Source organism: Corvus moneduloides, unplaced genomic scaffold (assembly GCF_009650955.1).
Source record: "Corvus moneduloides isolate bCorMon1 unplaced genomic scaffold, bCorMon1.pri SUPER_scaffold_79_arrow_ctg1, whole genome shotgun sequence".
In the NCBI taxonomy this organism is placed as follows: domain Eukaryota; kingdom Metazoa; phylum Chordata; class Aves; order Passeriformes; family Corvidae; genus Corvus; species Corvus moneduloides.
This window is the reverse complement of record NW_022436872.1, coordinates 142,967-157,958: the sequence shown is the minus strand read 5'-3', so window position 1 is coordinate 157,958 and position 14,992 is coordinate 142,967. Positions and strand designations below refer to the sequence as shown.

At 54.9% G+C, this 14,992-nt stretch overlaps 1 protein-coding gene and 1 pseudogene across 1 annotated transcript; both read right to left on the bottom strand.

Moving 5' to 3' along the window:
* Nucleotides 1-1,357: 1,357 nt before the first annotated feature.
* On the bottom strand, nt 1,358-4,120 carry LOC116438663 (olfactory receptor 14J1-like). The gene has a single exon (XM_032097661.1). The coding sequence runs from the start codon at nt 2,463-2,465 to the stop codon at nt 1,503-1,505; it is 963 nt and encodes a 320-aa protein (XP_031953552.1). The 5' UTR covers nt 2,466-4,120; the 3' UTR covers nt 1,358-1,502.
* A 5,631-nt stretch (nt 4,121-9,751) lies between these two features.
* LOC116438662 lies at nt 9,752-13,968 on the bottom strand (annotated as a pseudogene).
* Between the last annotated feature and the right edge of the window lie 1,024 nt (nt 13,969-14,992).

Sequence of the window (14,992 nt, the reverse complement as noted above, 5' to 3'; positions counted from 1 at the left end):
AATGGTTTCCTGGGTTCCAAGAGGCCCCACTGTGTCACAATGGCCCCTTGCTTCCATGAGCCATGCCACCGTCCCAGTTGCACCTGGCTTCCATGAGGCCCTGCTGTGTTCACAATTGAAACTTGGTTCCATGAGATTTCACTGCATCACAATGTTCTCCTTAGTTTCAGGAGAGGCTGATGTGTTGACAATTGACCCTAGGTTCCTTGAAATTCCATTGCATCACAGAGTTCTCCTTGGTTCCATGAGGCCCTCCTCTGTCACTAGGGAGCCTTTGTTCCATGTTTTTCTATTGTGCGTCAATGGCTTATAGTGCTCTGTGAGGCCACAACATCAAACAGTGGACATTTGCTTCCATCAGTTTCCACGGTGTTCCAATGGTCTCCTGGTTTCCATGCAGCCCCTCTTTGGAACAACTGAGACTTGGTTCCCGGAGGTTCTATTGTGTCACAATGGTCTCCTGGATTCATTGAGGCCCCGCTGTCTTTACAATGGACACTTGGCTCCCCAAGATTCCATGGCGTCACTGTGCTCTCCTGTGATTCATCAGGCTGTGCTGTGTCACAATGGACACTTGCTTCCTCGAAGGCTGGAGATGTCCCAGTGGCACTGGCTGTCCCTCAGGCCACGCTTTGTCCCAATGGCGCCTTGGTTCCATGAGAACCCTTTGCCCCACACTGGTCTCCTGGGTGCCACGGGGCCTTTCTGTCTCACAGTGGACCCTTGATTGCACCAGCCTTGGCAATGTCCCAGTGGTGCCTGGGTTCCATGAGACCCTGCCGTGTCACAATTGACCACTGGTTCCATGAGACTCCATTGTGACCCTGTGCTCTCCTAGGTCCCATGAGGCCTTCCTGTGCCACAATGGCGCCTTCTTTCTACTAGGCCTGGCAATGTTTTTGTGGCCCTGGTGTTCCATGAGGCCCCTCTCTAGAACAATTGGCCCTTGGTTCCATGAGATTCCATTGCGTCATAAAGATGTTCTGGGTTCCATGAGGCCCTGCTGTGTCACAATGGACACTGGGTTCCACGAGTGGTGGCACTGTTTCTGTGGCACCTCTGTCTGAAGAGGCCCCACTTTGTCACAATTGACTCTGGGTTCCATGGGCTGGGAAGAGCAGAGGTGGGAAGAGGCTGGGCCATTGTCCCTGGCTGTGCTGCTGTGCTGGGAGTCTCTTCCCTCCAGCTGTGCCCACAGGCACTGCCCCTGCAGAGCCAGAGAAGGGCTGAGGAACAAACCTTGGACACACAAGTCAGGGCAGACCCTCATTTTTATTCAAACGCACAGGGAAGAAGCCTCCTGAAAGTCTTTGTGTTTCCAAAGAAAGGCAGATGTTCATGTAGAAATGCTAAGAGCAGTACTACAGGATTTTATAAAAAACAGTATAACACTAGAAAAAGAAGAAAAGAAGGCACCAATGATAAAATGGACAAATAGGAAAAAAAAAGCTGAGATTGTAAAGAGTTACATTCTGAAGGTTCTGGAGCAGAAAAGAGAGAGTTTATTCCTTCTGAAAAGATACAGTCATCATTTTCCTCAGGGCATCCTTGAGCTCCTGGTTCCTCAGGCTGTAGATGAGGGGCTTCAGGGCTGGAGGCACCACTGAGAACAGAACTGACACCACCACATCCAGGGATGGGGACGAGGTGGAGGGGGGCTTTAGGGGAGCAAATGTGCCCGTGCTGATAAACAGAGAGAGCACGGCCAGGTGAGGGAGGCACGTGGAAAAGGCTTTGTGCCGGCCCTGCTCAGAGGGGATCCTCAGCACGGCCCTGGAGATCTGCACATAGGAGAAAAGCATGAACACAAAACAACCTAAAAAAGGAAAAGTACTAAAAGCAAGAAGCCCAAATTCCCTCAGGTATGTGTCTGAGCAGGAGAGCCTGAGGATGTGTGGGATGTCACAGAAGAACTGGCCCAGGGCATTGCCCTGGCACAGGGGCAGGGAAAATGTATTGGCCGTGTGCAGCAGAGCAGTGAGAAAGGCACTGGCCCAGGCAGCTGCTGCCATGTGGGCACAAGCTCTGCTGCCCAGGAGGGTCCCGTAGTGCAGGGCTTTGCAGATGGACACGTAGCGCTCGTAGCACATGACGGTGAGGAGGAAATCCTCTGTTCCAAGGAAGAAGACAATCAGAAACACCTGAGCAGCACATGCTGTGTAGGAGATGTGCCTGGTGCCCCAGAGGGAATTGTGCATGGCTTTGGGGACAGTGGTGCAGCTGGAGCCCAGGTCGGTGAGGGCCAGGCTGAGCAGGAAGAAGAACATGGGGCTGTGCAGGTGCTGGCCGCAGGCTCCGGCGCTGATGATGAGGCCGTTGCCCAGGAGGGCAGCCAGGGAGATGCCCAGGAAGAGGCAGAAGTGCAGGAGCTGCAGCTGCCGCGTGTCTGCCAATGGCAGCAGGAGGAAGGGGCTGATGGAGCTGCTGTTGGACATTGCTGTGTCTGGCCATGGGCACCTGTTCATGGAGAAAGGCCAGTGACAAGTCAGGACAGGCTGCTTGGAGCCAAACCTGTGCCATTCCCTGCACACTGTCCCGCTGGGACTGCCCCACCCTTGTTCCTGCTCTGGGAAAACCTTCACCCAGTTCCCTGCCTGAGCTCCCCTTGTGCTGTCTGAGTGTGCCAGGAGCAGCCAGGCCTGAGCGTGGGGGCTCTCGAGGAGCCATCCCTGCCCCGCTGCCCTGGGTTTGTGGCCGTGTGGCAGAGGGACAAGGCTGGAGAGTCAGGATTTGTCAGTGCAATCCCTCCTAGAAAGGCTTGGTAGCAGTTTTACTCTCCGTTCCACAGGACAGGGATGGCAGGAGTGAGTTTTAGGAAATGTTTTCCTACCCACACATCATTCCTGATTCTCTGGGGTCAGAAATCCCCAGCATTTCTGCTGCACTCCACGTTTGCCACTGAGAGAGGTGAGAGGCAAAGGATTCCCTGTGGCTCAGGGCAAGCTGAGGGGCTGCATGGGCTTGTCCCCAACTGCCCTGGGCTTGCCCCTTTGGCTGCAGGCAGAGCACAATCACACTCCCGGCTCACCCTGGGATAAACCAGAGCCTGTCCAGAGCAGAGGCATCCCTGAATGTCTCACCCTCTCTAAAGGTCTCTGAGCAAGGGCTCAGCACCCCCTTCTGCCAGGGACACTCACGCTGCCCTTGGCAAACCCAGCAGCATTTCCTCAGCTGTGGCATCTCTGCACTTCCCCGGGGGACATTCAGGGGACTCGGAGAGGCTCTGGCACAGATTTGCACCCAGGAGGGCAGCTCAGAGCTTGGAAGGACACCGTGAGGGGAGCTCTGGGTGTACCCACGATGGTATCTCAGGGAGGGAGGCTCAGCTCATTCCCCTTTCCCATGGACTGCTTTGCCCACAGCCCCACAGCAGCACAGACACAGCACAAGGACTGGAATGATCCTCTCGGGGCTTGGTGCTGAGGCCCTGAACATCAGTCCCTGACAGGGACTGGTAGAAACCTCTCAAGAATTCTGAGTCAGATTCAAACTCCAAAGATCCTGATACCGTTAATGGGTCCCAGTGAGGGACACGACTGAGAATGTGTCCCCAGGCTGCAGTCAGAGCAGAGAACTGGAGGCAGGGATGACAGGTGGGGACAAAGAGAAGCCAGGTGTTGGTGCCCTGGGGCACAGCAGCGTCTGTGCCACCAAGGGCTGGGAGGAGACACCTTGTCCTGAGGCACCGGGGCTTCCTGGCACAGCCCCAGCACGGCTGGGCACTGTCAGCTCCTTGTCCTGCCCTCAGCATCCCCCCCACATCCCAGTGGCCTCAGGGGTCTGCTGGAAGGAGTCCCTGGGGAGCCTTGGTCAGGAATGGCCCTGGGGGCTCCTGAATGCTCCCAGGGATTGCAGGTTTTCCAAAGGACTTTGGCTTTGGCTTTTGCCTGGGAGTGTCTGAGAGCCTTGTGCAATCCTGGCCTCCAATTATCTGCTTTAATTAGTCCCTGGAGAGCCTTTGACAGTAACAACACTCAGTGGGGCTCATTACAGCTTCAAGGTACTTCTAAGTACTTGGTGTTCCCCTTTTGATACCAACACTATGAGAGGTTTGTGCAATCAAGGCCTCCAATTATCTGCTTTAACGAGTCCCTTGAGAGCTTTGTTTTGACACTCAGTGGGGCTCATTAATACTCTGCGATACTGAAGGATTTTAAGGTGCTTTGGATTTTCCTTCCCACACTGAGTCTCTGAGAGGTTTTTGTGCAATCCTGGCCTCCAATTCTCTCCTCCAAGGTGTCCATGAAGAGCCTGTATTGGTCATGGACCTCAGTGGGACCCATTAATGCCTCAAGACACTTTGGGTGTTTCCTCTGCCTTTGACTCCTGGGAAGGTTTGTGCAATCTCCTTTAAGGCCCTGAGGTTCCAGGGCTCAGCATCAAATGCACCACGGGGCTCATTAGGATCAAGCAAGTCCTGACAAACCACGGCTCAGCCTTGATTTCCCTCTGCTCGAGTGCAGTTCATTAGGAAAGTTTCCTACTGCAGTTGTGGAGAAATATTTCAAAGAGTTTCAAATAAAGACGTATTCTTATTTTAAGGGGTGTATTTTATTGCTGTTCTCTTTAGAGAAGAGGTGATTGCAGCATTCTGCGATCCATACTGATGTAGGGTCTCTCCTCAGGAGGTCTGGCCTGGTCACAGAAGCTGTGCCTTGAGGTCTGGCCCAGTGTGAACAATGCTGCTCCACATCCCCAACCCCATCCTGTCTCTCCTCACTCACCTGGCACCTGCTTTGCTTGGAGAACTGGCTGCACTCAGCCAAGCAGCGGTTTCTTTCATTTTTTTTAAAGAATCTAAAATTCCTAAGTTTCCCCACTGAAAACAGGCACCCTCCTCAAAGTGTGCCAAGCCCAAGGTGCCACCAAGACCACTGCAGGCGTGCCCTGGGCCAGCTGTGCGGGTGGATTATCATCCCAACCTGCACTGGGCCATTGCAAGGGACTGTGGTCATGGACACTGACCGATGCTGTGGCCATGGACACTGACCCCCACCGCAGGGGTTGGATGCCATGGCAACCCTCAGCAGTTCCAGCTCCCTTGGAAACCCCGCCAGGACCCATTGCTGCAGTCAGGCTCCGGGGCCACTTGCCCGCAGAGCTGGGGCTGCCCTCGGCTGCCATGGCAGCCCTCAGGACAGAGCGGTGCCGGGGCTGGTGCCAGCTACAATTGCAGTGACACTCGCTGATGCCCTCAGGTGCCACGGCAGCGGCCACAGGGACCCGTTCCTCACTTTGGTGCCACGGACACCAACGCTTGGCCCCGCTGCCATGGGCATTGGCACGGTCACCTGCACTCAGGGCCCGTGGCCGGGCACTGCTGCCATGGACATGGGCATGGAGCCCTGTGGCACAGTCGGCTGCCGTGGCCACCAGCCCAAGGTCCTGTGGCCAGGGCCAGGGGCATGGAAAGGAGCCCATGGAGCCGTGGTGATGGTGGATGGCTGTAGCAGGGGGGTGTCCCGGGAGCAGGGGAATCCAGCCAGAGTCATGACACGAACACTGGTACGATTTGAGCATCATGCTCCAGTTTATTGTTTACTTACACCAAGTTATACTTTGCAAAGATTCACGCCCTATTCCCACAAGACAGCCTCTAAGCAGCGGGGAGCTGACCACTGTATACCCCTTCCCAAGGCTGTTCAAGGCTGCCAGCGAGCAGGTGCCTTGCAAGCCTGTTTTCAGCCTGAGGCCCCATCAGGGGTACTTGTGCAACAGCCCTGGGGTGCCCAAGCCCTCCTGGGGTATCCTATATTCCACAAGGAATCCCTCTACACATCCCTTGTTTTCTTTTTGGGCTACCCAGGTCTGGTCGATGATTTTTTGAAGCCCCGCTTTAAGGCAAAAAATATACACCCAAGTATTATTAAACCTAAAATAACTACAAATAGCAATCGTCAGCCTTCTACTACCAAGGTACGCAGCTATCCGGTGATACCCAGACCCTTAAGCCAATCTCCAATAGGGTGGTCTGTCTCCTGAAGGATGTGTAGGCCCCTCTGGAGGTCAGAGGGGTGCTTGTGAATTGGGACAGAATGGTCAGAAAGATTCATACAGCACATACCCTGGAACTCTTCGCAGCCGTGGCCGTGAGCTAGTAGTAGAAAATCAATGGCTGCTCGATTTTGTAATACTGTATGTCTAACACTAGTAACATCTACGCTTAACTCCTCAAGCATCTGCGAAGTTATGTTTAACTTATCCCTCTCCCAGCAAGCAAGTTTATGCAAAATAGCATGAGCCTTGGCTGCTGAAGCACCAGGTAAAAACATAGATGCTAGCCAAATGAACTGCCTTCACTCGATCTAAATGGGTGGACAGCTGATTGAAAATGTCCGCCAATGCTCTTGTCTCAAGACAGTCAAAAAACAATTTCTCACTCTACCTCTGTGTTTGGTGCTAGACCCAAAAATATATGCAACTCTCCTTCTTAGTTTGGCCTTTGGAGAGGGTTCTCCAACACCCACCACAAGTCACTAGCAACCACCCAGGGCAGCTGTTCCATTCGCCCAGGGTCTCGCTACTTCTCCTGCTACGGAGAGTGGTGGATCTGGCAAGTCCTCAGCTCCCTCACTCCGCCACGTCTGCAGCCTCTCCCAAGGCTTTTTGGGACGGAGGTCCCAGAGTTCCAGCTGTTGAAGTAGTGGCATCACTTTCCTCAGGAGCTGATGCTGACTGCGCCTTCTCGCTTCGGGGTCCTGTAGCACGGCACCACTTGCTGGGCACCCCTCTGGTCAGTGCTGCGGCGATGACTTGTCCCTGTTGTCGCAGGACATTCTGCAGTGTTGCAGTAAAGGCAGTTGTTTGAGATGACTGTTCTGAACGGGCAGCACGTACGAGCATCTCGTCTACACCTGCTCCTTGGGGCAGCGTGGCAAGAATTGTCTTTGTTTGTCTATTAGCATTTTCAAAGGCAAGTGTTTGGAACATTTGCTCTTGGAGCTCTTCAGAGAGCTCAGTTGCATCCTTTAAGGCTGCTGACAAATGGTCAATGAACTGACCATATGGCTCTGACAGCCCCTGTCGGACTCCTGCATACGGGGGAGACTTCTTCTTTTCAGGTACTGACAACAAGGCTTTGTGGGCAAGAGTCTGTGACAACTGATGAATGACTACGGGCATGGTCAGCTGTGTCACCGTGGCTCCATAAGCCCTGCTCCCAGTTAGCATGTCAGCTTGGAGTGCATACAGTGGGTCTTGTGTGTCACTTTGATGTTTGCTAGCTTCTTCTTGTGCTAGCTGTTTCCACGTTTGCTCGCAGAGCAGGAACTGAGAAGGGGTTAATAACAACTGTGCGATGCTGATGCAATCATTAGGACACAGGACATCTGCTGTAAAGATAAACTGCAGAATGCTTTGTGCAGCTTCAGACCACGAGCCATGCGTGGTGACCGTTTGCTTGGCTTGCTGCAAGATCTTCCAGTCATGGGGTTCCCACTTTGCAGTGTCCCCTTGTATGTGTACAGGGCAAGCGAGGGCATTCACTGCTTGCCAATCACCCTCAATGATTGCATCACGGATAACTCCATTCCATCTCCGTCGCAATGGGTCAGTCCTCCCTGTTGGGGCTGATGGAAACGACGGCTGCACCTCCTCTGGCGGGAAGGGAGGGGCTGTAGGCACTGTGCCTGATTCTCCCGACGGGAACGTAGGAGCTCTGGGTGCTAACTTGACCGGTGGGGCCACGGGACGCCATGGTGCTGATGGTGTAACATCACAAGCTTTGGACTCTAGCGCATCTTGCCGTGTAGATAAGTCAGCAAGCTTTTTGATTACTTCTTGCATCATTTCTTGGTGCTTCTCCCCCTCTTGGGGCTGACCCCCGGCAGCCCTGGCTGGCTCTGGCTCTGCAGGCGACGAAACCGCAGAAGCTGCTTCACTGCCGGATGTTGCTCCGCTGTCTCGCAGAGGGGGGTTGCGCTCTGCCGCTTTTGGCCAGGAGTTAGAACCGCACGACTGCTCTGCCGCTTTCGGCCGGACACCAGGACCGCCTGTTCCTCTTTGGCCCGCCTGTGCCCCGCCCCCTGAGTCGGGCGGCTCTGTTTCCGCGTTCGCAGCCATTTCTCTCTCAGCCGTCAGAGGGATACCATCCTGCCCTGCTGAGTCCAGCAACTCCCGCAGTGAGTGGACGGGTGCTGCTGTGCCTTTAATCGGTCTTCTCGCGGCCAGCCCGAAGAACTGTGCTACCCTGGACTCTGCTCTGGTCTCTGGCCGCTGCTCCGTAAGACCCCCGTCTGTTTCTTTCCTGGAGCTGCTACTCTCTAAAGCCTCAATGCCAGCCGCAGGCCACTGTCCTCTCTGTTTTCATCTCTGCGAGAGTGCCAGTTACTGCCCTCCAGGTTAAGCCGAGAGCTTTAGCTTCTTTAGCTTCCTTTCCTCCCTCAGTAATGGACAGCCACAATTTATATCCAACTTCCCCCCACGCTTCGGTTGAGAACAAAAGCAAAATGTAACTCAATAATCCATGTTCCCGGGCCCACGTAATGAGGGCATTCAGATCTTGGTCTTTTACGATTTCGCCTCTCATAGAGAGAATATTAGCTAGGAGTCGAGGTCCTGCCCCGTAGTCCATAGCTTCTGTGCTGCGGGTATTCGCTCGGCCGCGCGAAAATACGGTCTCCGGCCACTCGGCTTTGAGGTTTAGCCCCCAGCTTTACTCAGCTTTGGGACTTATCCTCCAGCTTTCTATTCTGCTTTGAGACCGGGCCCCCGGCTTTACTCGGCTTTGGGGCCACCCGCTCTGGTTCCCCTGGCTCTGCCGCACCGATACGATGAAATTCGGAGTCTTACCGCATTGAAGCAAACCTGCCTGAAGCAAAACTCACTCGGGTCCCTGCCGTTCGGGCGCCATGTGTAGCGGGGGGGGTCCCGGGAGCAGGGGAATCCAGCCAGAGTCATGACACGAACACCGATATGATTTGAGCATTGTGCTCCTCTTTTATTGTCCGGTTACACCAAGTTATACTTTCTCCAAAGTTCACGCCCCTTTCCCATGAGAAAGCCTCGAAGCAGCGGGGGAGCTGACCAGTGCATACTTTTTCCCAAGGCTGTTCAAGGCTGCCAGCGAGCAGGTGCCTTGCAAGCCTGTTTTCAGCCGGAGGCCCCGTCAGGGGTACTTCTGCAACCGCCCTGGGGTGCCCAAGCCCTCCTGGGGTATCCTATATTCCACAAGGAATCCCTCTACATTCTCCCTTCCTTTCCCATCAATCCCCAGCTGCCAGCCCCTGCCCCCATCAGCTTGGGGGTCCCAGTCCCCACTTTTGACCCTTTCCCAACCCTTTTCACACAATCCTCCCAATCCCCGGCCCCCTCCTACTCAGTTTTGAGATCCCACCTTTCCCAATCCCCAATTTCTAAGCTTTCCCACACCTCTCCCATCATCCCCCAGTCCTCAGCCCCCTTCCCATTCTTGCTTTAGGGGGTCCCACTCCCCCTCCAACTCATTTTATGGGTCCCACACACCCATTTTCCCTCCTCTCCCCACCTTTCCCCACCATACCCGAGTCCTCTTCCACCCCCTTGGCTCACCTGAGAGCTCCATGCCTGTGGCCAGGGGGGCTCCCAGCACCACCAGTGCCACCAGTATGGCCCCAGCTGCCCCATCCCCAGCACTTGGCAGGTGCTGAAACCTCCCCTCTCCCTTAATTCTGCTCCCAGGGGGCACTGGGGGTGAGGGGGGCCCAGGTGGGGAGCTCTGGGTGCGGCAGATCTACCTGGCACCTGGGCAGTCATCAGCGAGAAAAGCTCAGAGTGGCTAAAAATTGTTTAGTGACTTCTTTGATTGGCTGAGGAAAGGCCCAGGAGCTGAGATAAGGACCAGGAGAGCTCCTGCCCCGATCACCAGCACTGGAAAAACAGACCCAGTCTGGGGACAGGGATTGCATTTATTAGCAATGAAATCAGAGCACGAGAATGAGAAGTGAAATAAATCTCTCAAACATTCCCCCCAACCATGGGGATCATCTGGAACAGGGGTCACCAGGTCTCTGCCCAACGGGGGTCACTGTGCATCACCCCACGTGGATCCTCTGCTGCGAGATGAAGTTGGAGCTCTTCTTGCACTCGGGGCACTCGCAGGGCTTCCCTTACTGGTGGCACTGTTGGTGTGTGGTCAAGTGAGAGCTCCTGGAGAAGCTCTTCCCGCACTCGGGACACTCGTAGGGCCTCTCCCCGGTGTGGATGCGTTTGTGCCTGGTGAGGACGGAGTTGTACCTGAAGCCCTTCCCACAGTCGGGGCAGCGGAAGGGCCTCTCATCTGTGTGAATCCGCTGGTGCAGGAGGAGACTGGAGCTGGTCTGAAAGCTCTTCCCGCACTCGGGACACTCGTAGGGCCTCTCCCCGGTGTGGATGCGTTTGTGCCTGGTGAGGCTCGGAGTTGTACCTGAAGCCCGTCCCGCAGTCGGGGCAGCGGAAGGGCCTCTCATCTGTGTGAATCCGCTGGTGCAGGAGGAGATTGGAGCTGGTCTGAAACCTCTTCCCACACTCCCCACACTCGTAGGGCCGTTCCCCTGTGTGGATCATCTGGTGGCGAATCAGGTTGGAGCTTGTGCTGAAGCTCTTCCCACATTCCCCACACACATAGGGCCGTTCCCCGGTGTGGATCAACCGGTGGTAGATCAGGTTGGTGCTCTGGCTGAAGCTCTTCCCACATTCCAAGCACTTGAAGCGTTTCTCCCTAGCATGACGCTGCTCGTGGACCACCAGGTTTGAGCTCTGGCTGGATCTCCGGCCGCCATCCCGGCACAGGGTGGGTCTTTCCTCCTCACAGCTCCCTGGGCTGCGTTTGCAGCCCCTCCTCCTGTGGGATCTCCGGTGGTTTTCCTCCCAGCTGGATTCCTGCGATGTGGAGCTACTCAAAACGGCCTCTTCCACCAGGTTCTGCCGCGGGGATTTGTCCTCCCTGGGCTCTGTCCTCAGCTCCTTGTCTGGGGGAGGAAGGACAAGGAGAGGATGGCATTTGCCTCCGTGCCACAGAGAAGGGGAAGGAGATCCCCCCAGTCCGTCCCCGGCAGGACGGCATCGGCAGCGGGGTTGTCCTGCAGCTGGGGGCGATGCTGGGCTGGGAGATGGAGCAGGAGAGAGGGGGAAACGGGCAGGGACTTCCTCCTCACCTGCCTGGGTGTTCCGGGGCATCTTCCTCTTCCTCACAGCCTCCTCCTCCATCTGGCCAAGGTTTGGGAGTAGGAAATCCTGGTGTGGAGGGAAAAACAAGGCGTGAGTGTGATGGTTTAGGGGTTCCTCCTGCCCAAGTCCTTCTCTAGAAGTCACCGGCTGTATCATGACTGTAAAATCCTCTCAAACACCGTGCTGGTTTTACCTGGCATGAGAAATGAACCCCACTGATCTGCCCCAAGAGAGATTAAGGTGGGAGTTACAATTCACCAAAGAGATGACAAGAAATACCATGATACAGCTGTAACCCACAAAGGCTGAGTATAACCAGGCACCCTGGGACAAGAGCAGAACGGTGCTGGTTAGTTCCTGTGCCGAGCACCACCTGGTCCCGCTGCATGCAAAGCAAAAGGAAAGAAAACAAAACCTGTTGGTCAGAGTGGTGGACACAGTCCTGTCCAAGTGATGGGAGCAGTCTTGTCAACAGCGGTGGTCACAGTCCTCTTGGAGTTCTGCTCCTGCCCTGGATCTGTTAAGTGTTGCCAGAAGGCCCCAAACCCAGATTTTATATGCTCAGGTTCAGGTGGGAATGCTCAGCCCCTCCCCCAGGGCGGGCAGTTTCACAATGGAACGATGTCATCCTGGGAGTCATGGGATATTTTGGGAGCCTTGATGGTCTCAGTCCTTGCAGCTGCCCATTGTGCTGGGGCCATTCAGTCCATGATGGCCCATCAGCAGAGGTGAGCCCTCAGGCTGGGTGGGACTGTGCTGCTGCTACCCCGGAGGGAGTTATCACAGCTGAGTCATTGGTGTGCAGAAAAAGAAACACTGCCCTGCCTCCCAGGGTTTGCCTCTCCTTCCTTATCTCATTTAACAGCCAGCTCCTCATAGCCTGAGGGGTCGGGGGTGCACTGGGCAGCTCCTGCAAACGACCCATCATGAACAGCTCATCAGAAATGAGATAAGGGGAGTGGAATGCACAGTTTGGTCCCACCCACAGAGGGCTAAAGTGGCACCCTGCTCCTGTCAGCAGCACAGGCTGGCAGGCAGATGGCATTGTAAGGTCTTGCTCCACTTGGCTTTCAGCCCAGTAACCCACGGGCAGGGTCCCTTCCCACCCCAATCCTTCCGGGCTTCTGGCAGGGACTCGCTTCCCTTTCCTTCCTCCCTCTGCTTCCAGCTGGGAATGTGCTGGGAAATGTCCAGCAAAGCAGCCTTTGCTGTCTGCTCTGGGAGCCCACCCAGCTGCTGGACCTTGTCCCCTGGCCCTGCACGGCTCCCGTGGGAGGCACGGCAGGACCAGAACCCTGCGAGCCTCGGCAATGCCCCTCTGGGATCCACGGCACACCCTCCAGGGATCTGGAATTCCAGTTCCCAGCAAGGAGAAGATGTTCCTGCCCTTGAAGGCAAAGCTCTCAGGAAGGAGCCAGAAGCCAAGTGCAGCAAGATCTTACAGTGACATTTCACTGCCAGCCTTCATCACCTCACCCATGGTTGTTTTAGCTGGTGGATTGGGAACAAAATCAGAGGAGGGCCTTTGGTGGGAGCTGCCCTGGGTCCAGAGAGACACTGAGAGACAAACAGAGCAGGCAAAGAAAGGCAGAAGAGGAAGGAGGACACAAATACAGTCAGCTGAGAAGGTGGCACTCTGGAAACCAGACCAGAACTGACTGAAAATAAATGTGACAGAAAGAAATAATTTGGAATTTTGATTTCCTATCAAAATACCATTTCCTGCCTTTCTCACAAACCTCCTCCTGCTGTCATTCTGCAGGGCTTTCACAAAGTGCTCTGCTCTGAGTGGATGTTCCAGGCTGCAGACACAAGGAAACCCGGAATGGGCTTCTTCCTGCTCCTGGGGAGTTTGACATCCTCACCTGAGGAGATGAGGAGGCAGCAGAAGAAAAGGGCAGCTGGGGTTCACCCTTCCACAGGAATAAGAGGGGGAAAGTCTCTCGTCCTCTCTGTCGCTGCTCCCACAGGGATGTGAAGGCTGATCCCAGACCCCCAAGGGTCACATTCAGGGCTGCCTTCCCGCAATGCTCGCATGGAATGGAGGGGCAGCGTGGCAGCACCTGGATCTTGGACCACCCAGCTGCCCCCCATGTTTGGAGGTGCCTGAGGAGGGCTGGGACGGTGCCAGGGACATCCTGCAGTGACACCTCAGCTGTCCCGCTCTGCGTGTGCTCAGTCCCAAACCTCACCCTGATCCTGATCTCAGTCTCACTCCACGTTTAGACAAACTCACCGTCCCGTGTTTAATCTCATCCCAGTCCCAGACTCGTCTAGCCCCAGACCCAATCCCAACCCCAGCCCTAAAGCCAATCCTACATTTAGCCTTGACCCCAATCCCAGCTGTAATCCAAATCTCAGCCCTAACTCCAACCCCAACCCCAATCCCAGCCCCTTCCTAAGCCCTCAGCCCCAAACCAAATCCCACGTTTAGCCCGAGCTGCAATCCCGGCTGCAATTCCAGCCCCTGCCCCAGCCTCCAGCGTTATCTCAAATCCCACCGTTCAGCCCTAACTCCAATCCCAGCCCCAATTCCAAATCTAACCCAAACCCCAACCCCAGTGCCAAATTTAGCCCTAACTCCAGCCTCAACACCAGCCCCAGTCCACACTCCAGTCCCACATTTAGCTCTGTGACCGCCTCTGAGATCCACACGTAAGAATAGACAAAGCCCGGGAAGAGCCCTCTCTCCTTTCCGGAGCTGGGACCGCAGGATGCTGCGGGCCCCTGCTGGGCCAGGCCAGGCTGGGCCACGGCCATCCTGGAGCCGATGGGCCCTGGTCCACCCGCGGAACCCCCCCAGGGCCCTGCTATGTGCAGACGCGCTCCCCCTCTCCAGTGTGGCCAAGATTCAGCTGAAGCTGCCCTGCTGCCCAGCAAAAGATCATGTGAGCAACAGCGATAAGCGACATTCCAGCTGCAAGGCCTGGGTGACATTAACCCTTTTAGTGCTGTGAAGAGCTGAAAACCTGAGGGAAGAGAAAGAGGAGATGCTTAAAGCTGAAATTCTGTTGGAAAGCTATGATGTATCAGAGCACCCGTTGTAATTTCATGAAGGCATGGGGGGTGGAGCATTCAACTTGTGCTTGAGAGCAAAAGCACCTGCGCTGAGATAGGCAGATGCTGAAGCAGCTGTAATTTCATGAGAAGTTTGAATAGGGAGAGATGGAAGCGATGAGGACTTTTGCTCCAAATGGAAAAGGAGAAGACCTCAGTTCTAGAGATGCTCCCAGAGATAGTCCTAGAGATGAAGATGAGGAAGACCCTTTGCTCCCAGGGAAGGAGAAGGGCCTGTGTTCTTAGAGATGAAATGCTCCCAGAGATGGGTGAAGAGAACTTCTGTTTCTGGATGGCTCAACCTTAAAATTGCACCCCAGTAGCTCAAGATTGGACCCTCAAAAGCAGTTGTGGGAAAAGCTGCAGGTCGTGGGAGGGGACTCTCACATGATGCGAGCAGAGAACCAACCCGGGCGGCTGTCTCGTTGTGATAATGTTTTCATAGCATGGGCAAGAGAGACTCCACTTCCTAAATGGACTGAACAAGGTTATTATGGAAGTGGTAAACAGACTGAACATCTCAAGGGTCGTCTTTTTACATTGTCAGTGGGAGAAGGGAGAAAGGTGGGGGTGGGGGGGAGGAGAAGTATTCTGAAGGTGTGGTATGACTTTTTTCTTCTTTTAGGTCTGTTCATAAACTTGTTTATATTCTTTCAAGTTTGGTGCCTGCTTTGCATTTCTCCTAATTCTTATCTCACAGAAGGTAAACAGTAATGAGTATTTTGGACCAAACCACTACACACCTTTAGCCCTGACCCCAGTCCCAGCTCTAAGCCCACCCTCAGCCCTGCCCCCAGCCCCCTCTCAAGCC